The 22,921-nt window shown below is 39.9% G+C and overlaps 1 protein-coding gene across 2 annotated transcripts in view; it reads left to right on the top strand.

Moving 5' to 3' along the window:
- CERS6 (ceramide synthase 6) overlaps positions 1-22,912 on the top strand; it is a 112,924-nt gene extending 90,012 nt beyond the window's left edge. Inside the window, exons 9-11 of one of the 2 annotated variants that reach the window (XM_032113750.1) lie at positions 13,065-13,221; positions 14,201-14,224; positions 16,758-22,912. In XM_032113750.1, coding sequence (XP_031969641.1) covers positions 13,065-13,221; positions 14,201-14,224; positions 16,758-16,919 — 343 coding nt within the window. In that variant the 3' untranslated portion in view covers positions 16,920-22,912. The remainder of the gene's footprint in view (positions 1-13,064; positions 13,222-14,200; positions 14,225-16,757) is intronic. The other variant, XM_032113751.1, reaches the window with a different exon arrangement.
- The last annotated feature ends 9 nt before the right edge of the window (positions 22,913-22,921 follow it).

Here is a 22,921-nt window from a genome sequence, read left to right as displayed (position 1 = left end):
ATGAACATTTTCAGCTTGAAGAAGAACACAGTGGAATAAGTAAAGTCTGACCTGCTGAAATTGGTATAAGGATGTTATTGCCATGCAGATTGCAACACTGCAGGCTACTCCTTTTCCACCTCTCCTTTGAATTGGGGTTCCTGGGGCAGCTGTGTAACACATATGTCTAGAAGGTAGTTACACGATAGTAATCTCACGTCCTCCCAGACAGTCAGCTGCTGGCATGTACACTTATTCTCTTCTAGGTACACAGACACGCATGCACACAGACTGAACATAGATGTTTGATTCTTTAGGTAGGATCTTCTGCATCCAGAGGGCAGATGGCTAGTTAGGAAACACACGGGTGTACTTCACTGTAAAAATGCATTGAAGTTTTTCTGCAACCTGTGCATTATATCTGAGGAGGGCTGAGAGAAGGTCTTGGCCTTGGCTCTTTTCTATTCTCAATCCTTTCTTTCTTATAAACAGAACTAGCACAGATACCTGTATTTCTAGGAAAGTAAGAGAGGTCTTTCGTTGCATCAGAAAATAACAGTGACAGTTTTGTTCTTGGGAAGCACCAAGAATGCCAGAAATTGTACCCTTTGCAGAGTTTATTTAGATTACCAACGAGTTCTTATTCAGATATGCAGAGAATTTACAGATGCCAATGTCAACCTCCCTGCCACAATTTCCTCTCCAAACCTCTATAATGATATCTCTTTGAGATTTTGTTAATGCAAACAGGGTAAGACCGAGGTGCCCTTAGGGAGCTGTGTCTTCAGCTCTCCTTAACACTACAATGTGGAAGTCTCATTTAGCATTTGATGACTCCAAAGATAATGTCATAATGCCTGGTCCCTACTGTGCTGTGAGTTGTTGAACAACCATGATGAAACATGAAAATGAATAGACACACAAACTGCATTTTTAGAAACACTTGTTATTTTCTTCAAGGAGCAATTATTTCTTTCTTAAACAGTTTTGCTTCCCTTCTGCAGTCTTTCCCTGAAGCCAATTCACTGAATTTCTGTAAATGAAATAAGCTCGTTTTTCTGCTTCCATTATCTCAGATAGGAAAAATGGTGACATTCCTGCTCATAGGATTTCACCTGTCCCTTGCATTCTGTTTTATATTGAGGAATGGAGAGAGGACCCAATTTCACCAGTGCATTTCTGCCACTGGAGACTGCAGTACATGACTGTGCTTAAGGGAAGGCTCAGTCAGATGAGGGCTGGATGGGTTTGCAAAGGGGAAATCACACTTGGCCAACCTGATAACCTTCTATGATGAAATAACTGTCTTGTAATTACATAATCCAATAATTACTGGATGGTGAGGCAGAGTGCACCCTCGGCAAGTGTGCTCATATTCCAACCTGTGAGGAATGGCTGGTACACCACAGGGTTGTGCTGCCATCCAAAGGGAAGGAACCTCAACAAGCTGGAGATACAGCCAACAGGAACCTCAGAAGTTCAGCAAAAGCAGTGCAGAGTCCTGCACCAGTATTTGCTGGGGGCTGACCATCAGGAAAGCTGCCTTGCGCCACAGGAACTGAGGGTTCCAGTGGGCACCAAGGTGAACACGAGCCTGGCACTGTGCCCTCGTGGTAGCAAAGGCTGGTGGTATCCTGGGCTGCATTAGGAGGGGTGATCCTTCCTTTCTACCAGCCCTGGTGAGGCCACATGTAGAGCACTGTGCCCAGTTCTGGCCTCCCCAGCACCAGAGAGACACAAAGCTACTGGAGACAGTCCAGAAAATAGTCACCAAGATTGATTAGGGAACTGGAGCACCTCTCACATGAGGAAAGGCTGAGACAGGCAGGACTGTTTAGCACAGGAAAGAGAAAGCTCAAAACAGGTATTATTAATATAGAAATACATGAAGGGAGAGTGTAAACAAAACTGAGCCAGGGATTGTCCACTGACAGGAATGCAGCAGCTGACAGTGTGCTATGCACTCCCTGTCACAACCAGAGTGGTTACCCTGGTGATCCCTCTGCCTTGTCATGGTTTAGCCCCAGCTGCCAAAAAAGCCCCATGAAGCTGCTCACTCACTTCCCACCAGTGAGATGAGGGAGAGAATCAGGAGGGTAAAAGTGAGACAACTCATGAGCTAAAAACAGTTCAATAGGTAAGGCAAGAGCTGTGCACACAAGCAAAGCCAAACAAGGCTTTCATCCACCACTTCCCACAGGCTGGCAGGTGTTCAGCCATCTCCAGGACAGCCAGGGCTCTATGGGTATTGGTGACCTGGGAATGCAAACACTGACACTCTAAATATGATCCCCTTCCTCCTTCTTCCCCCAGGTTTGTATGCTGAGTATGACACCATATGGTGTGGGGATATCCCTGTTGTCAGCTGGGGGCAGCTCTCCCAGCTGTGTCCCCTTCTAACTCCTTGTGCACCTCCATTCTCCTCACTGGTGGGACGTGTGAGGAGCAGAAAATGCCTTTGCTCTGTGGGAGCACTGCTCAGCAATGGCAAAAACATCTTGGAATTACCAACACTGTTTCCAGCACAAATCCAGAATATAGCCCTGTACTCCCTACTATAAAGAAAACTAAGTCTATGCCAGCCCGAACCAGGAAATCCCTTAATCAATGAAAAATACATTTATTTATTTGAGCATGCAGATAGTTTAGTGTGTATGTATGATCTTTGATTTTTTAAGACCATTTTATTTCCAGACCAAAGCCTTGATGTATGTATTCCTAATGGCTACCCTTAGATACAGCCAAAGGCAGTTTCATTGTTCTCAGCTGTACTGTAGGCAACACTTGTGGGAGTCAGAGTTAAGCAGGGATGAACCATGGGATGCATGAGCTTGTCTCTCCCAAATCCTTTTCCTCTATGAAACAGCAATTCTAAATCTTCACCCCTATTAGTTTGCATGTCAGCAAAGATGACTCACTGGAGCGGCAGCAGGCCAGGAAGCATAGTTTTGCTCTCCTTTGCTGAAAATTCAAAATAGCAAAATTTGGTGCCTGATTAATATTACATAAATATGCAAATTTTTCTAGCGTAAAAGCTGAGAGGTATAAAATCAGTGTGCATGTAATGTAAAAGGAAGACTGTAATTTATAAGAAAACTTCCCCCACACAGGAAGGTGAATACCCAAGACAGGCTTCCAGAAACGTCACTTCCGAAGCACTGGTGTGCTGTTGTGCTGCCGCTTTGCATAAGTGCCTTTTAATTTTGCATAAAGGTGCTCATAAAGAATTCAGAATGTATCAAATGCTGTTGTTTGAAGGGTGTTTAACAGCAGGGCTAAGACAAAAGAAACTGGCAATTAGGTATATATTTAGCAGTCTTTCTGCGGCATCTGGAGTTCATTTCAGCAATAATTCAAAAACACCAGGATACTTTCTGCCTCCTGCTGCTAAGTGAATGTAGGAGTAAAGCTGCTATTTTCACTGACAAGACATTTTGCTTGTGAAATTCTCCCACTTGTACATAATCACTGTTCTAGCAAATTACAACATGGAACACAACTCTCCATGAGTCAGGGGGAACATGATGCCTTCTCAGGGGATACAGAATTGTAAGGAGAAGGAAAGCAATCTCAAACCAAAAAATCAATATAAATTGTGCAAGGCCTTGGCTAATCTAATCAGGCTGGGTGAAGCAGTTACCTCAAGCTGTAAGGGAAGCTGGGTTTATATTTACCAGGTTAAGGCACCAAGCCAGGTAAATTCAGGTTCTTCCAAATTGCTCTAACTAGTTACTAGGATGCAATTTTCCTGAGTTTTTCGCTTCTTTTGATTACTTTTATAATGAGTTATATTGTCTGGGAGGTAAAAAACTGTGTTGCAGGGAAGTGTTGCTGACAAGTACTGCTCTCAAAAGGCAAGGACACAAGCAAACAGCCTTGGAGTTCATGTGATCTGTGAGGTCTCAGCATGCACATATTGCATACATGCACTGAGAAATGTAAAATAGTGCCTTAACATTGCAGATTTAAATGAAAGCCTGATTTAAGCGGGCTATAAAGAGCAGAGGTCATGTTCTGCATATGCTGTCCCCCAAATTCTCATCTAGGCAAATTTGGTATAATCCAGGTAGTCCGTATTATGCTGTTCTGTTCTTGATCTCTTCATACACTGTCAGTGTCCAGAGTATTATATCACATTAAAAGCTGTGTGGATGGACAGTCAACTACTTTGAATAGTTGGTATAGTCTTGTTTGATGTCAGTAGGTGCATCTTAACTGGATCTTCTGTTTGTTAGTCTGTTTGGAAATATGCTGGGGAAAAAATGGAAAAAAATAACTCTCACTGTTAAAATTCAAAGCTGTTTCAGGTGTATGTCTCCACATCAACTGCAGTGTATGGCTGCTAAATGAGATTTTGGTGCCAATGTACCTCGTATAAGTATGGGTCAGCCAATCCTCAGAAGAACAACTTTGTTTCTTGCTATTCTTTCATTTTAAAAACTCATTCATGACTGTACACACAGTCTGGCTCATAGCTGATTTCTAGTTGCCTTTACATGGCAGTGAGTATCTGCATGAACCAGAAAAGCCTGGTGTGATTCTTTAGGAGTTACAACTAACTTCTGTTCACATGGTGAGCTGTAATGAACCCTAGTCACTTATTACCAGACTTTCCGTCATCTCGGCATGACTGGCCGAGTAGCTCCTCCTGAGTTCCATCATTGGTTGAGCACTAGTGTGGGCCATAGCCATGTTGTTAATGTACACGCTGTGTTTCCAAGTAGTGATACAGTATTGCCAGTTTGCACTGTTCTTTCTTTTATCCTGGAAGCAGCTTCTTTTTGAGCAAATAGGGCAGTGCAGAACCCCTATAAGTAGCAGCTGCTGCAAAAATTTGCTGATCCTCTCTTTTTCCTAGCTTTGTTCTTTAGCTGTTCTTTGACTGGGTTTGTGCAGCTCTTAACAAGCAGTGAAGTTGAATTGTCCTCCTTCATGCTAGTTTTCTTTCCTGGGATGTTTTCTCCTGATTGGCCCTTGGAGGATGTATATTGTGTGGGAAGACAGCATGTGGACCCCAGCAGAGTCACCCTGCTTCACTCCTCTGAACATACTGGTAAAACAGAAAGCTCCAACTTACCCTTAAAAGCACCCTACTGTGCCAAAGCAGTATGTAGGCAGTAGTTAAAGCAAGAGTCCTGGTCAGTTACTTGACATAGTAAGAATTCAAGTAGCCAGATGAATCCCAGCTGTCCAGACCTTGTCTGGACTCTGAATGAACACAGTTGTTTTGTGATGGTGTTAGTTACACTCTTGTTGGACTGTAAACCTTCCTAGCCCAGCTGGTATAATAAAATAACGTTCTAATTAATTAATTAATTCTCTTCTGACACTGTCTCAACCTCATTTTGCTCAGAATATTGTCTAAACCAGAGCACAATCATAAGTTGCTTGTAGCAGATACTGAAGGTATAAATTATGATTTTGATACTTGATTCCTGATGCTATTCATGCTGTCATTGAGTGGATGCTGTAGAACTAGCAGAAATTATCTATCTGATGTGCTTACATTTCAATCTGTTTGTAGCTTCAGCAGGCAACTTATAATCAATCAGTTTATCAAGAGCATTTAATAACAAGGTTTTGGCAAAATAACAGCAGTATATTCAAAGAACTCATAGACTTCAATTTATGGATTAAAAAGAAGGTTTAATTAATGAAGTCTCTATAAATTTACTCACAACTCTTGTCTTACTCTTTAGCAGAGCATATATAATGTTGTCATCCCATCTGCTTCTGACAAAACGTTATCAGATGTTATCCTTTCTAAGGCCTAGTTATTTTATTTCCTCAAATTGTTTACAGCATTTGTGAACTCAGGCCTCTGGAGTTTTACAAGAAGCAAAGATGAAATCTTTGGAGTACCAGGTTAATACTGTTCCAGCTATTTACAGGGAAGCTATAAGAAATGGAAAGGTTAGAGGTGTCATTCAGCATTGTGGGCTTGCAGTGTAAATAACAAAAAGTGGCATTTGCTCAGTGTTTCCATTTTTAAAATTTTCATGTGATCACAGCAGGAAAAAAATTATTTCATCAGGCTTCTAAATCTGATTCTTATCCTCATTTTTAGTTTCTACAGACTGTACTCTGTGGCTATAATAATGCTTTCTGTTTTCAAGGATAGCCTATTCAGCTGGTCTTCTCACTTCTCCTTTTATTAAGAAAATGTCCTGTCTAAAACCTGTGCTCCAATTGGAAACAGGACAGATACCTGTGCAGTGGCACTTCTCTTGCTCAGAATTATTCTGCCAAGTGTAAATGTGTCAGGGCAAGGGAAGCAGCATGGGCATTTTTCTTGTGGCCAGACATCTTAGCCACTTTTAAATCAGCTCAGGTAGGTAGTTTGAACTTGTGCAAACGTTCTGCCTCTTCTCAGCCCCTTTTCTCTTAGAGGTATCTTTAGCACCAGGGTTTGCTGTTACTGACACGTATTTTGTGGTGCTACAGAGTCAATACAAAAGCAGAACAATGCTACTGGTTCACTGCAAGTTTCTGCTGTATGTAGGATGCAAAAATCATAGCTCTACAAAAGCCCGTAAGTTAACTTACAGCTTGAAATAGTAAATTACTTTTGAACACCATGATCAACAGCCGTGGTGGAGCTGGCATCTCATTTGTGTTCAGCTAGAACGAGGTCACTGTGGCTGAGCACCTTGGGAGAAACCCAGCCCCCATGTAAGTGAGCACATTCTATAGGTTTCATCAGTGTTGTACAGTGGCAGAGTTTGACCCATAATATCTCTGAAAGTATAGATAACTATTAAGAAAATTGGATTAAACTGAAAACTGTTTAGGGATGATTTCACAGACATTGATGTGGCATATAGTTAAACACAACTGCACTTATTTTTAGTCAACAGAAAGGGGCATGAGGAAGGCTTTCTTATACTGATACTCTGTTTAGCCAAGACTGGAAACTATAGTTTACAACAAATGCTTTTCCTCTTTGGAGAATAACATGAACTCCAGGCAAATGGATCTTGATATGTGTTCTCTGTTGCTCATATAAAAGTTTTATATGTCCCTGAAAATCTTCAGATTTGGAAGTGTCATTCTTAGCATAACATAGTTCCTCAGTAGCTCTGAGTTATTATCATGGGCCTTTACACAAACATTTTGCCATAACACATTACTGATACAACATCTTGCTGAGTATAATTACACTCTGCTAGGAAATTTGAGTTGTCTCCATATCCTGGCATCTATTGAAGGACTCTTCTGAGGTTTGAGCTTGGATTGTGAAGGTGTCTATGACCTTGTATCTTTTTTCTATCCACAAGAGTGTAAATGCTACTATTCATACCAGTGTCTGCAGAATCAGCTCAGGAGCAGTAACTGCTGATGAGAAGGAATTGAGTGAAAAGCACAGCTGAAACCAGGACAGTGACAGCTTGATCAGAATGGTCTCTTCTACAGTACATCAAACATGAATAATTTCCTGCCTGCTCCCATCATTTTAGTTAAGTAATTGGAAATCCTATTGATCTGCAAAGGGCTTAAAATAACACAGAATCAGTGGCAGGTCTGTAATTTCTGCAAAGACGTATTGTTCCTGATTAGTGTTAGGACAGGAGCCACCCATCTCCACAGCAGCTGAGCATGTATTAGTACCATGTCAGGAAATCCTCTGATGTGGGGCTGCTGTGGGTGAGGAGAATGCCATGTGATGGCGACCTCACTGATAAAAATGAAGTGTGTGGATTTAACGTTGCTCTGAATACTGACTCAATAGTTTATGTTCTTTCTGTCACTGCATTTTGCAGAGATCTTTCATCAGTTGTCTAAAAGAAGGAGGGTAATGAGCACCACCAACCAACCAATCTGATGAATCAGTCTGAGATGCTGTTGAAAGATCATCTCTCTCTCTCTCTCTCTCCCAGTCCTGCTTTCCCTGCTTCATTGCTTGCATGTGGGTGACTGGTTCATCTGACTCTTCTCTGTTCATAGTGGGTCTCATTGTATTGCCATGCACTGATACTCTGGAGGGCTGAAAATGTAAAACAGCAGGATCTGAAAAGGGAAACAAGCTTGTTCTCCCACTCAGCAAGATCCAAGAAGCAGAACAGTGATATAGACACAGCAGCTGGCCAAGCTGAAACTTAGATGAAACACCTGGCAGTATAGCCCTTTATGTACTGGATTTGCTAGAATTAAATATTTAGCTGCACTGCAGCTTGAAGACTCCAGTACATAGAGTGCTACAGACCAAAGCGTCCTCAATTTGATGACTGTTTTGTGTATCATTCCATACACTTCTCAGGTAAAAAGCTGTTTAACTCATTTGAAGTCTCATGCAGAAATATCTGTGTGTAAAGTCTGTTGTGTAGCACTGTCATTAAAAGTAACTAGGACAGCCTGGGATAAGAAGTCCTATTAGGTTTCAGTCAAGGTCTGAATCTCAGAGATAAATCTTGACCACTGATGAAATGTATCTGATTTATCATCCTGTGGCTGATCAACATGTGCACATACATGTGCTCTCACACTCTACTGCTCTTCATTTATCTGTGAATCTCAGTTTTATTTTTTTCTACCTATCAGTTTTATGGCATCTGTTAAGGAAGTAGTCCACAGTGTTTTATAAACAAGCTAATTCTTACAGCATCTATATGTGGCCAACAAGGTGTGCCAATACTTTGTGTCCATCTTTAACAGAAAATGAACTGTGTAAAGAAATTTGAAAATTTCTTAGATCACATAAGTTAATACGACAGCTAAATCCACAGTTTAGAACTGCTGACTCTTTGTTGTTTGGTCGTAGTCACTTTTTACCACATATAATGAAGAATAGACTACTCTTTTGGGGGCGGAAGTAAGTGCAATTGTTTGGGTTTTTAAAGGAAAAATTACAAAAAAGGCAGAAGCTTTGAAGCATTGCTGGTAGGAGTATTGTTGAGTTACTTGCACTAAATGGGATAATTAATGTAACTACGTAATTACATAAATGTAATTACCTACTTTCTTGGTAATGTATGCAGTATTGAAAGGTGGCCCAATACAGGTGGTTATGGTGCAATATAGAATACTGTTGTCTAATACACACTTTAAGGAGATAAAGACATTAATTCTGAGTTATTTAGACAAGCTGGTATCATATTGTGCTGTCCTTGGTCATATTTTGAGACTTCTGTCTATTGTGCTGTGTTAACGAAGTGACTTTAATTCAGCATGTTGCATGCACAGTGTGTTGGTCACTGGACAGTGCTGCAGAAGCTAAGGCAACTTGGAGTAGCACTAATTTCAGCTGCAGTTTCTGCTCCCATTGGATGTGAAAATAGTGCCCATCATCCTGCTATGATCATTCTGATCTAATTTCTTGCTTGTCTGGAAGAATACCTACTCCTTTCACATGATCCTCCTTTTCACCTCTTTTCATCCTTCTCTGGGCCCTTTCAGAAGCAAACAGCACATTTTTGTCAGTTCTTACACAAATATAAATAAGCATTTTGCTCTTCCACCCATTCCTCTCTTTCTTTATATCTCTTCCTTCATCTCCAGGTTTTCCTTTCATCCTTGGTGCAAGATAAGGGATCGACTTGCCGAGAATTAGTAGCTGAAACCCAAGAGCCTGGACTTGGGCCCACTAAATTGTGGGATGGGAGTGTTACCTTGATGAGTCAAAATGTGGGTCTTTTACCTCTAGTCTCCCAAGTACTGCTTTGCTGGCTAGATAAAGAGTTACAGAGTAGAGGAAAAGCCTGTGTTACTGTTGATGTGTTGCAGGTGATTGTTCAGTAGTTGTTGAAAATGTGTTCATTTTGTTCTGAGTGTTTAATTAGAGTGGTAGTACAGTAAGTACAGGATTTTCTCTCCCAGTGGCTCAGATATTGTGGCAGCATTCCTAAATAAATACCACAGATTTCTGTAAGAGTAGATTGGATCTTAAGTGGTGAATTTATTTTTATTTGCTTTCATCAGCCATACTGCTTAATTCAATATTGTAAACTGAGTGCTTCTCACAGCCAGGTGCACAACCCTCCTTGAGATGCATTTAACAAGGGAAGAATACCTTCCACGAGATTGTGTTGTGTTCTCCAGCTATCAAAATCTTCCAGGGGCTCAGAAAAAAAACAGTCCAGAAATTATTTTCAAAAGCAGAAGTGAACATTTAGTTTCAAATTGCAAAGATCTGAGAAATGCTGACAAAAGTTAGCAGAAAGGTAGAGCACTTGCAGCTTAAAGTGATTTTCCCCTGTGAGATCAAGTCCAGCTGCTTCAAGTCAGATACCCAAGAATCAACATGTGCACATACATTCATTATGAAAAGCTGGGATTTAACTACTGGAGAGCTTTGAAAAGTTCCAGCAAGCATGTTTACAGATTGAAGTGCTTTTCTGAGTATTTTAATCTAGGATTTATTTGTATATACATCTTATAGGCACTTCCTCCTCCATGTAATCCATTCTCATGCTGCTTTTTCCAGTCCCTATTATTTGTGTAGTTGATTAAAATGTTTCCATTGAATACTTGTAGCAGTGAAAATGATGGAAAGCGATCTAACCTGTCTTCCCTCCCCTCCTTCCTCAGTCTCTACAAATAGAATTTCTCTGTGTATTCTGACTAATAACCTTACAATTTTTCTCCCCATTTCAAACTTTTAATATGAAATAATTTATTTATTTGAGAGTTTGTTTTCTTACCTCCATTTTTCTCTGCATTTTTCTGTATTTTCCACTCATCTTCTGCTCTGTAGGTGTTTAGACATAGCCTTAGCTCCATGTGCACACCTAGCCTGCACATTAGACCACTGAACCCTCTTAGCTTTGCTGAGCAATTAATGAGATCCTTTATGCAGATTTAATGGAGAATTCCAGTCCTGTCCTTAGTTTGCCAGACATGAGCAAATTAGAAGGAAGCCTGCTTTTTCATTGAGGCTTATTTCCCCGTCTGATACACATTATGTGAGTCATTTGCACATGCAACTGCTTTTGGTACCAAAAGCATTCATTTTGGCCTTGCTGTCTTCCTGACTTCTGCAAGAGTGGGCCAACTGCATCTCTAATGCTGCTTTTTTTTTTACTTGATTTCTGTGGAAGTCACCAGAGATGAATTTGGTCCAGTTAATTAAAATATAAACAGAAACCTGCAGAAGCTTCATTTACAATTCTCTAGCATATAAAATTTTAGACATAAACACAGGTGAGTATAAACAATGGTAACTTTATATACAGGAGTTGTTGATTTCAAGTTTGAATTTGATATAATGGTTAGAACTGCAGTAAGCACTGGTGAAGTAGAACAGTGCTGACTCCACCTCTGTTTTGATATGATGCGAGTGTCCCCTTGAACTGTAAAGTGGGGTGTTGCTGTGACACACAGAGCTACCACTGGTAAAACAAATTGTACAAAGCTGAGACTGAAGAGTTCTATCTGACAGAAGCGATAATATAATGGTGTTTTTGCAAACTGGAAAACGTTTTCTGGTGTTCACACCATAAACAGAAGACAGTGTAAAAACACAGCTGTATAGGAAGGTTATAAAACATCAAGTTCTCAATAAATTATGAAGCATATGTGCATTTCAGTGGAAGATGGCAAAAATAAAAAGGTAGAAGTACTATGAAATACCCCTACAGTATTAAGGCCAGTGTATTAGAAATCACTGGTTGATTTTTGACCAATGGCATTACACACATAAATCATTACCACTAAATGTTGTATTCTGGATTTGTTGTCTGTACATATTTCATGTTAGTACTACTTGAACTGGTTTTATGTTGCTGGAAAGGATTGTAGCAAGTGTGATTGTTTATTAAAAAGCTGAGACCAGTATGCATAACTTCTCCACTGAGTTCTGTGCTGCTCTGGAGCCGGTGCAGAGTCCCGGTGCCTCCCCTTCCCGGCTGGCGCCCCGAGCCTGCGGTGTTGGCCGGGCTAAACGCGCCATCTAGTGACTATCAGGGAGGGTTTATGTAAACCAAGGACAGAAGAACAGAAAGCCAGTGGAGTTTTAAATGAATTTCTGCATCAGCAGGGAAAATGGATGAAGGTTGACAAACCCTTATATTGCCTTATTTTTCTCCCGTTCCATAACAGCCATTCCTAGATCATTATTTGTTTTTAAAAATGCCATTGTTTCTATTGTGTGTTCTCCACTCTGCTCTCAGGCTGTTTGCTAAGATACAGATTGAAATTATCTGCTGTGGCAGAGTATTTGGGCAGAAAGTTAGTGCTGTATTCACAAAGCTTCAGAAAGCATTATAACATCAGTTCACTGCCTGCATCTGAAATGCTGATTCACAAAAATTTGGTTCAAATGTCTAGAATTGCCTGAACTTCTTAGAATCATAGAATGATATGGGTTGCAGAGGATCTTTAAATGTCATCTAGCCCAACCCCCCTGCAATGATCAGAGACATCTTCATCCAGATCAGGTTGCTCCAACCTGACCTTGAATGTTTCCAGGGATGGGGAGTCTACAACCTCTCTGAGCAATCTGTTCCAGTGTTTTATCACCCTCATTCTAAAAATCCTTTTCTCTATATCTAGTCTGAATCTACCCTCTTTTAGCTTAAAACCATTAGCCATTGTTTTATCTCAACAGGCCCTATAAGCCCCCTTTAATTATCAAAAGGCTGCAATAAGGTCTCCTGTCCCTCACTGCCCCATTGTTCACCTCTCCTATATGTAACTGCAAAGTCTCACTCTTGGTTGTACATAAGTGGCATGCAAATTGGATTTTGTGCAAAAATTGGCTAATATGGGGGCACCAAACCCCTACTGGAGGCAGCTGAGATGGAATAACTTTATTTAAAAAACATGTAATACAGTAATTTTTGTTTTCAATCAGGGAAGGAGTTGTTTGAGTCAACCAGCACCTTCTAGCTGGACAGATGAAGAAAAGAAATGCACACTGAGGATCTTTGTTTTCTATATGCAGTGTTTACAAATTAAGTTAAATATTGAAAGCAGCATTTTGATGTTTCTCTCTGGAGACACCTGTGTGATTCAGTCCAAGTCACTATTACTTTGGAAACCATCTGCCCTTGTGGATCCCATCTAATCAAGTACTTGTCATTTTGATTTAAAAATAACTTCTTTGAGATTGTTGGCTTAAGGAAAGTGTTATTATTTTTTTTTTCTTCTAGGATATTAAATACAACGTTGTTTGAACTGTATGAAGCTCTGGGCAATTTTCCTGCCTTGTGGGTCTTCAATGTGCTGCTTATAGTTCTTCAAATTCTGCACTGTTTCTGGTCTTACCTAATCATAAAGGCAGCCTACAAAGCTATTTCAAAGGGCAAGGTAAGACAACACGGTTTCATGATTTTAAGTTTTTCAATATCAATAGAGGTCATTTTATGTTTGTTTGGGTTTTTTTTCCCCCTAATCCATAACACACTACTGAAGACACATCTTGTTTTAGGTAAACTCTCCTTTCCTGGAAACCTTTTCCCACTCCTAATGATTGTCAGATAAGCGAATAATACTCTGTATAATGATTGTATTTATATGTGCTTCCACACTTCTTTTTTACAACATGGTACACTGCACTAAGCTACATTAGGGAAATCAGATTAAAAAACCCCAACAAATAAACTGCTTTCTTGGGGCCTCCAGTTCTGTTTTTCTTCATTATAGTAGTTGTTAGCAAAATGTTCATTTCACAGCTGGAAGTGATAGCAATAATAATGCAGAATGAAATTCTGCTGCTTTTGCTAGTGGCAAAGTTACATATCTTCTGGGTTTTGGTGTTAATGAGGAATTGCAAAGAGCTATATATTTTCTTTCTAGTATTCCCAGAGCAAGACTGTTGGGGCTAAAATTGAGTGTCTTGCTGCCACTGGTACATTTGACAGGAAGATGTCACTCCCAGAAATGCCCACTTCATTACAGTTGCTGTGCAGATGCAGTGCTCACGTGTAGATGGCAGAACTAATGCTTACAGGTCATGTAAAGTCAGGGCACTTTGCCCTTAAAGAGCACAGCGCATTGATGTGACTGACCCCAAAGTGAATGAGATTGTTCTCCAGAAAATTGCTTTCTATGAATGTACTGGAGAGCTCAGCCATGCACTGGCAGAGCCCAGAATCTGCCACTCACTCTGTGAAAGACAGTGCATTCACGAGCTGTATTTTGCCTGGAAGCCACGCTTTAGTCTCCTCTGCTTTTAGCAATTACTAGCCTCAGCTGTCCTGTCTGTATTATACCAGTGACTTCAAAGAGTGCTTCCTACTCTTTCTTACTCTGCTTGTTTATCCTTCTTCTTGTGCTGTGCTGGAAGGCTGGGAAGTGGAACCCCTTGCAGGTAAGTTTCTTTAAGTTTACTATGCAAAACATGTATTCTGACAACACTGGTGTTTGTGTTTTGGGTTGGTTTGTTTTAATTTGTAGTTTCTGCTTGGTATTTATCCATTGTTTGTATTTATATATTTAAGTAAAGACTATCTTTAAAGGCCATTTTTACTTCTTGGCTGTGCATCATCTAAAACCATTCAATTCCACTACTATCTGTAGTATCTGGGTGCTATTATGCTGCAACCTTTTTTACACACATACATATACATATGTATGTATGTGTGTGTATATATACACACATACATACATCTCAGCAGGATAAGCAGCTGTTCTGTCAGCATTCAGGACACACACTTGAGACTGTAAATCCTTCGCCTTGTAGTTCTAACAATTGCGCAGGAGAAAGCTGAGATTGTACAAGAGCAGAGTTAGACACTTGCAGTAACACAGTGACCAGGTTAGAGATGGATATGTATGACACAATACAGAGGATTCATCTTCCTTCAAATCTTAGCTTACTTCCTCACTTGCAATGCCTTTCTTTCTATTTCTGCAATAAAAATTAGAACTATTTTCACAACACATTACAGATATCTTACAGAAGATCTTCATCCTTAATTGTTATTTTATTTTTGTAGTATTAATATCCACCTTTGGAACAGCTCAGCTGATACAGCAATCGATTATCATTAAATTTTTAATGTAATCCTGGTCATCTATTTCTTACTCACTTCTGTGCTTAGGAGTGTTCTAAACCTATGTGTGTATATATATATATATTTATATTCTAGACTCCTTCTGTGGAAATTACTCCAGTGTGTTCTTTTGGGTATAAACCAAAGAAACAAAATACTGCAAGATGTGTTGCATTCATATTGGGTTTTAAGTGCAAAGATTCTGCTATGTTGCTGCATTTTAAAAATAAAGAGAGCAGATGACATGTTTAACAGAACTGGCTACAGCACAGAATCTTCTTTTAATTTTTTGGCTTTGGGGCAGGACCCTAGCAAAAGAATTGGCAGTGACTCTATTAAGAGAATTTAAGATGATGCAGAATTTTTCAGTTATCTGGTCTGCCATCACATTGATCCCAGATGCTTAGTACCCTGTGCTGATGCCATTCTCTTCTGTCTGATGAGAGTGTAATTCTACGTGTATTTCTGTACCCCCACCAGCTGTAATATAAAAGTCCCTTTATATGAAAGACACTGGAGTAACCTATTAATTGAAGCTGTGTAAGTATGGAATCAAATTTCTGACCTCAGCTGAAGTCCAGTTTCACAGGTGTCAGAATTGTGGGCTTGCTAGACACTGACATTAAAAACTTTACTTATTGGGAGCTATATGGGAACTGTTCTTTTTTTTCACTGGTTCCAAGCAGAACAGTGTCACTTAGGTACTGTAATACTGCAAGGGCAACACTGGGAGCCCCAAAGGCAAATGGCTCTTTCTGAGATGAGAGTGGAATTGTCATGAAGACTTTCCAGAGGAGAGAAGGATTGCTGTAAGCAAAAAATTACACACAGTGACCCTGTTCTTTAAGTGTTTTTAGTTCTTCAGGGAAAAGACTCACCATGCATTTTGCCCCCTTTTATATCCATTTGCTGTAGTAAAGTCAGCTGTAATTGCCCGATTGTGGCAACCAGCACACCATGGATCAATCTTGAAGAAACTGGGATGCTCAGCTGTACAAACAGGAGTAGAAGCAGGCATGAAAATGGCATCCATAGAGCTGCATGCAGGTTAAACTTCAGACCTTGTTCTGTTGATGCTTTTTTTTTGTACTACATCTGGTGGACTCTTGATAGTTTTGGAGATTTTCAAGATTTTTCAAAGAAGTCAGCTGAAAATTAGCAGGAAATCCCTAGCAACTAAGGTCCATCTGTTTCTGAAACAACTTTGCAGTGACACAATGGGGCACACGGTTCAACTGTGATTCCTATGTTAGGGACTGAACTGGGCTATGTCCACATTTTGCAAGCGCCATTCTCACCACTTGTGTGAAGTCAGAGACTGGAGTTACCTGGTGTGGTGAGTTATGCTACAAGCAGTACTCCTGTCTCCTCCTGCGAGCACACAGCACTGTCCCCTGGAGCCATGTGGTCTCCAGTGAGTTGGGAGATAAGGGGCAGGAAGTTGAACATTTTGTATTACCAGATCAAAGAGCAGCACTCTAAATGAAGGACAGGAAATAAAGTTGTAGCTAGTAGGAGAGCAGAGGGACTTAGCCTAGGATGAACTTGGGAACTTGGATTGTTGTTTACTTCAGTCTGTGCAAAACCCTTTGCCTTGCGCACTTGGCCATGCTACCTTCAGTGCACCAGTGCTGAGTTCTCACCCTGCCTTTGCACGTGGCATATGTACGCACAGACATCTGTGTTTGAAGTGAGTGCAGGCAGGCAAAGGCAGAGAAGTGTGCCAGAGCTGAGATTGCCTTCAAAGCTCAGATTGAAAAAATGTTGATTCTCTGATTCTCTTGAACCAAAAAGCTGCGTTGTTTCCTTACAGTCACCTACTGCTTACTTCTTTTCCACATTCTACAGGTAGCAAAGGATGCCCGAAGTGATGTTGAGTCAAGCTCAGATGAGGAAGAAACAGTACCTCGCTCAAAGGCCCCGCACAGTGCTATCGCCACAAATGGGACCAGCGGTGCCAATGGGACAAATGGGTATCTTACTGGTGCCACTTGCTCAGAGGAGCATTAATCCTTCAGTTCAATCATGAGACACGAACAGAATGAACTGTTTGCTACTGAAAGTAAATTATAAGTTGTGAATGCGGTTTATTCATGTATTTCAGCATCAGAAAAAATTAGGAGTATCAAAGCATTCTGATAGCGCACTGCCATACTTCCTGTTTGTGAATGAAGACAGCACACCATTCTGTATACGTAGGCATGCTGTATGTGTATGTAACTGACACAATGGGAGCAGTATTTTCACTTGTACTGTCTGAAATATTATTTATTTTTTATTCTTTTGGGAATTTCTGGACAAAAGGGAATATCCATTCTCAAACTTCGTGTCTTGGATTCTTGGTGATGGAGAGCATCATGCTCAGATCTCTTCTGTCCATCCCTGTTGCTTTTGCTGAATCTGCTATAAGTAATAGTTGCTCGATTTGTTACTTACAGTAAGATAGAACATAGCTTTATAGATTTTAGATCTGCTTCAGATACTTTTGCTATCTTTGTGTTTTAAAGTACTGGTTTTGAAATCACATATCAAATCACACTTACTGATCCTCCAGCACAATTTGGGAAAAAATGTGGTAATTGTGGGATATTATTTTAGTGTAATTAAAAATTCAGTTTGGTGGTTAACTGCATTAGAAGTAGATTTGATTTGTTGTGCAAATACCCAAAAGCATTGTTGTCGGCACTTAGGATAAATTCATTCTTATCTTTTTTTTTTGGCCTTTCAATTTTTGACCTCTACAGATTTTAGCTTTTTGCAGAGATTCCATGTAAAAAGGTGTTTCTTCAAATGCACCATTAACTCCTGAAATTGTTCTTGCACGTTCACCTGATTGAGAGCAGGGGTGTAATGGAAAAAAACAACAGATGAAAAGTTCATTGCTTCCTCGGACACAGCTCAGTCTAGGTATTGTTCTCAAAATTATTGCCACTTCCTTGGCAGGGTGAAGAGGGAGAAGGCAGAATGTCATACATTACTAGAATTAGTTAATTTTAAATGTGTGAGAACTTGAGCAAAATTCACTTAGTATAATTCATAGCAACCTTTGAATGCTCAGCAGTATTTCATCACCTCTACAAATAAAACTAAGGTCGTCTGTAAAATAATTTTGTATTCCTTCTTCATCCAAGATTTACAAATAGTGTCCAAAAGAAGACAAAGCAACACCCTAAGTAAACATCTTCTTAAACATTATATACATACTTCTTCCAGTCTCTAGATCAAAGTTTGATGTAGGATGCTAAGGATCATACAGTTCTTGCAGGACACTCTTCTGTGATTTGTGACAGCACTGCCAAAAGTAGGCAGGGTTCTTGGGTAACACTATGCAACCTGCTGTTCAACAGTATTGTGTGCACACAGAAACAATGTGCTTATAGACCAAAGACTCACATATATATATATATACACATATATACATGCACACACATACATAGATATGTGTGTGTGTGTGTGTGTGTATATATATTTAAAAGAAAAAGTTTTTCATAAAAAGGAAGGAACAAACCAGGAAAAAATCTTAAGTGTGTCTTCTATATACAGAGGGGTTGAAGTGCTGTGTTCAGCTGGAAACCTGAGCCATGAAGTAATTTCTGGTTCCTTCCACCTATGCAAATAGTAAAATATAGATGGTTTCTGATGCTATGAAACATGTTTAAAGACTCTATTTTATACAGAATTCATTTAAGAAAGTTGTGTTGTCACTTCTTTCTTTTGGAAACTGAGATTTGTCCTATTCTACTGGTCACTCTTGAAAACTTCTAAAACCTTTATTATCCATAGAAACTCCTGTGTGTTAGGAACAAGGTGTGCTAAAAGCAAGGTTGGAATGGCATGAATGGAAATAGTACCTCAACTTAGTAAACAATAAAGGTAAGAAAACTCAGAAATTGTAAATCACAAAAGATCTGTCAGTTCTACTACCCACAGAGCATCTTTAGAGTAAGCCAGATAACCTTGTAATTTAGCAGCTGCATAGCTTATATGTCCATGAGTATATCTGAGGGAGCAAGGGAGCCTTACTTAAATCTCCTTCTCCCCAGAAAGTTTCTCTGCCTCTACTTTTTTTGATCTGTCTCCTGTGCATTTGATTTCATATATTTATCTGCAGGGCAGGTTATACATGTGAAAATACGCTGATTGCAACAGAAGGTATCCTATCCATGGTGTTTGAAGTTGCAGCTGTGTAGTAATTACTGTAAAGATGGTGCCAGGATTTCAAAATAAAACCATCCTGGGATATATTAAATTAAGATTATAATTTGTGAAATTTGACCTGCTAAAATGGTAATGGAGAATATCAGTTTAAACACACCTCTTTCACGGTGTTGATTACTACCTCCACTGAACCATTTCCCATCTGTAAAGATGGTTACAAAAATGGCATTCTGGCAAAATACTTTGTCTTACATGAGAACAGAATGTTGCTCTGAGCTGTCAACATGCACGACATAGACAACATGCTGCAGTGTTAGTGAAACTAGGGCATAGAGCAGTCCCCAACAACAATCCCTGTGCCAGAGGCCTTTAGTCCTTGTTGGTCCTCTTCATCAGTGCTCTGTAACGTTGATTCAGATGTAGAGTCAAGACTACAACCCTTGAGATGATTTACCATCAGTACATATGCTGTTAGGGTATCATAGAATCGTGGAATGTTAAGGGTTGGAAGGGAGCTTGAAGATCATCCAGTCGCAACCCCCCTGCCATGAGCAGGGACACCTTACACTAGACCAGGTTGTTCAAGACCTTATCCAACCAGGCCTTGAACACTGCCAGGGCTGGGGGCATCCACAACTTCCCTGGGCAAGTTTTTCAGTATCTCACCACCCCTGAAGTAAAGAATTTCTTTCTAATTTCTAACTTTTCTCCTCTTTTCTCCAATCCTCTTATCAACTTCGTGGCCCTTCTCTGGACTTGCTCCTTATGTTGGGGACACTTGGCTCCTGGCTGCAGTACTCTGGGTGGGGTCTCACGAGAGCAGAGGGGCAGAATCCCCTCCCTTGCCCACACTCCTGTGGGTGCAGCCCAGGACCCATTTGGCTTTCTGGGCTATGAGCAGACACTGATGGCTCACATTGAGTTTTTCATCAACCATCACCCCCAAGTCTCTCCACAGGCCTGCTCTCAATCCCTTCTCCACTCAACCTGTAGGAGTGCCTGGGATTGCCATAACCCAGGTGTAGGACCTTGCACTTGGCTTTACTGAATTTCATGAGGTTTCCATCAGCCCCCCTCTCAAGCCTGTCAAGGTCCCTCGATCCCCACTGTTAAGTAGGGCATCTGGGATTGAAACTCTTCCTTTGAGGTTTAAATTCAGTTGCATCTGTAGTATGCTAAAGCATGTGTGCAGTTACCTTGGTTCAGCTAACACCCAATGACATACTTATCCCCTGTAATCCTGGCTTTTTGGAGTCTGTTCTTAGCAGTCTAGGATAAACTTCATACAGATATGTCTGGAAAGTAAGTGAGGTGAGAGATTCAAATGACACATTTGGGGAGATAGTGTAAGAGGAAGCCTTGAGAACTTCACCAACCTTTGCTAAACAATGACTGATCCTTCAAGCTAGAGGTTTATCATTAAAATTATGAATTGACACTTTTTTCCATCTCTAACGGGAAGGACCAAATGTTTTAGTGATCAGACATGGCAGTGTGCTTTAATTAATTGTTCTAACTATTGGGTGCAAAAACTTCGGCTTCATCTTCCACTCTGCAGAGAAAATGCCATGCAATTGTTTCCTTTTTCATTTGAATTTGTTTGCTTTTCTGATGAAGAGCTTTGCAAGGTGTATTTGGAGGCCATCAAGTATTTAGAGGTTAATTGCACATATTTCAGAAAATTGACTGAAATTATTCGCATGGTTCATGGTAAACCTGAGACCTTAAAAGGTTCTGTATATTCACACCTTTTGTAGAATTGTCATTTAGTAATTCTAGAAATGAGAGTTTGTACTCTATAACCTCTCTGTCTTTGAGTTCTATGCTCCTTTGTTATAGTACAGTACATGACACAGTGGTTGAGATGTCAAAGTAGAAAAATGAGGAAATTAGAGTTTATTAGTAAATAGTAAGAATTTGTCTTCTCTCCTAGACAGCCCAGGTTATAGTAAAATAAGATTCAGGTTACCTACTCTTTCCCATATTGGCTTATTTTATATTGAAAGAAAAATATATGGTGGGTTGGTGGCTTTGTTTGGTTGTTTTTCTTAAAGAAAAACATAGTAGAAAACAGTAAAAATACCTGATCAAACAACAAGGGTGGACATTGGAGTCTTTTGGGTCTTGATCAATGTTAAGTAGTGCTAGTTTTAAAATACCAAAGTGTCCCATGCTGTTTCCTTGTTGCCCTTTTGTAATTTTTTCTATCTGTTATTTATTTAATGATTCCAGCAGAATTGGTACAGGTGTCTCAGCTTCAAATTTCCTGCCTCAGCCTGTGACCATTCTGTGACTGTGTGATTGCCAATGCCAAATGCTTTTTCTGAGACCCAAGTACATGCACTAAAGCGTTGCTTACAGTGAAGTGATTGTTGTCTAAATCTGTATCTGATTCAGGTGAAAATCACTTTCTGGTTCTGAACAGGACATGAGGGCAAAAGCCATGACCCTGCAGCACATGTCACTGAAGATGAATGCTGGTTGATTGAGACACTCTGTGTTTTGCACAGAGTGCTCTAGTAGGAAGCCTAATGCCCATTTAATTCATTTTCTCATTACCACAGCCTTCTGTATCTCAGAGAAATATGGGCTACCATTGGTTTTATACAGTTGATGCTTTGGTATTTTTTTAATCTCTTTGCTACAATTCATTTTTGTATGTCCCCTATTGTCTACTTCCTATGACATTTGTGGGAGAGAAGTATTGAATAATTTTTACCCTTCCTGTAGTGTAGAACCCCTTAGGCCTAACTTCAATGTTCTGCAAACTACAGTTGCCTTTAAACCACGAAGTAAAACCAGTTTGTATTACTTGTTTTGACTGGTTTTGATTTGGAACAGAGACCTAATGGGAACTTCAGTAAGATGACGTTATTCTTTTTTCTCTTTTCTTTTAAAAAGCTCTAGTGGAAGTTTGGAAAGGTAGTGTACATGTATAGCCTTTAATTGTAAAGATTTCTGATTGTAGTTGCAATGAAAACACAGTGTTTGAGTGTGTCTCTACAGAATTCTCAATCTTTGAAATTGCTTTCAATTAAAAACCTGAAGGAAATACCATTTGGAGTTATGTCAGTGATCACATGTGTCAGACAAAAAGCAGAAACGATCATCTTACATGACTGAAAATGGGTGCAACAAAATTTTACACATTTTCTGGCTTCTGCTGAGCTTCAGCTTTTTGCTGTTCTGGGGTTTAACTTCACACAAGCTCTCATACCATACTGTGCATGTTGACTGTTGCAAGTCAGGGTGAGGCGGATGACACATTTTCACCTGTGTTTTCATGACAATCCTGTGCTTGAGCAACTCTTTCAGAAATGCAGTGATGTGTAGGAACTCGTGTCTTGGATACAGAGATGCACTAGCTAGAAGTCCTTTCATGTATAGCTACTGTGTGGAACTTTGGGAGTTATTCTGTCTTTTATTTGACTGGGTTTGGGGTTTTTTCTAATACGGAAAATAATTATTCCTCATAAAATCTCTGGAACCAACCAGTATTGTGGGCTATTTAAATTTGGAGACACTTTCATAATAAACATAAGTATTAGAAATGTAGTGCTGGTTTTCTTATTTTTTCTATGAGATGCAGACAGTGTTTTCCTTTGTTTTAGCTCAAAGATTGTTACCCACACTGTAGACTCCAGCACTCTTTGGACAGATCCAAGTATGTCTTTTCTGTGTTCATCACTGCAGTATTTTATGTTATTTCTTGTATGAAACTATTTGTAACAGGAAGTGTTGGAAGGACAAGTTCTCTCTATACAAATTAAAATATTTTTATTATCAAAAAAGGACATTCTTCTAGGATTTCAAAATTAAAATTTTGCATGGTAATAACTCCTGAATGTCCAGCT

The sequence above is a fragment of the Corvus moneduloides genome, chromosome 7, assembly GCF_009650955.1.
Source record: "Corvus moneduloides isolate bCorMon1 chromosome 7, bCorMon1.pri, whole genome shotgun sequence".
Classification (NCBI taxonomy): Eukaryota; Metazoa; Chordata; class Aves; order Passeriformes; family Corvidae; genus Corvus; species Corvus moneduloides.
This window is presented reverse-complemented; position numbering and strand designations above follow the sequence as displayed.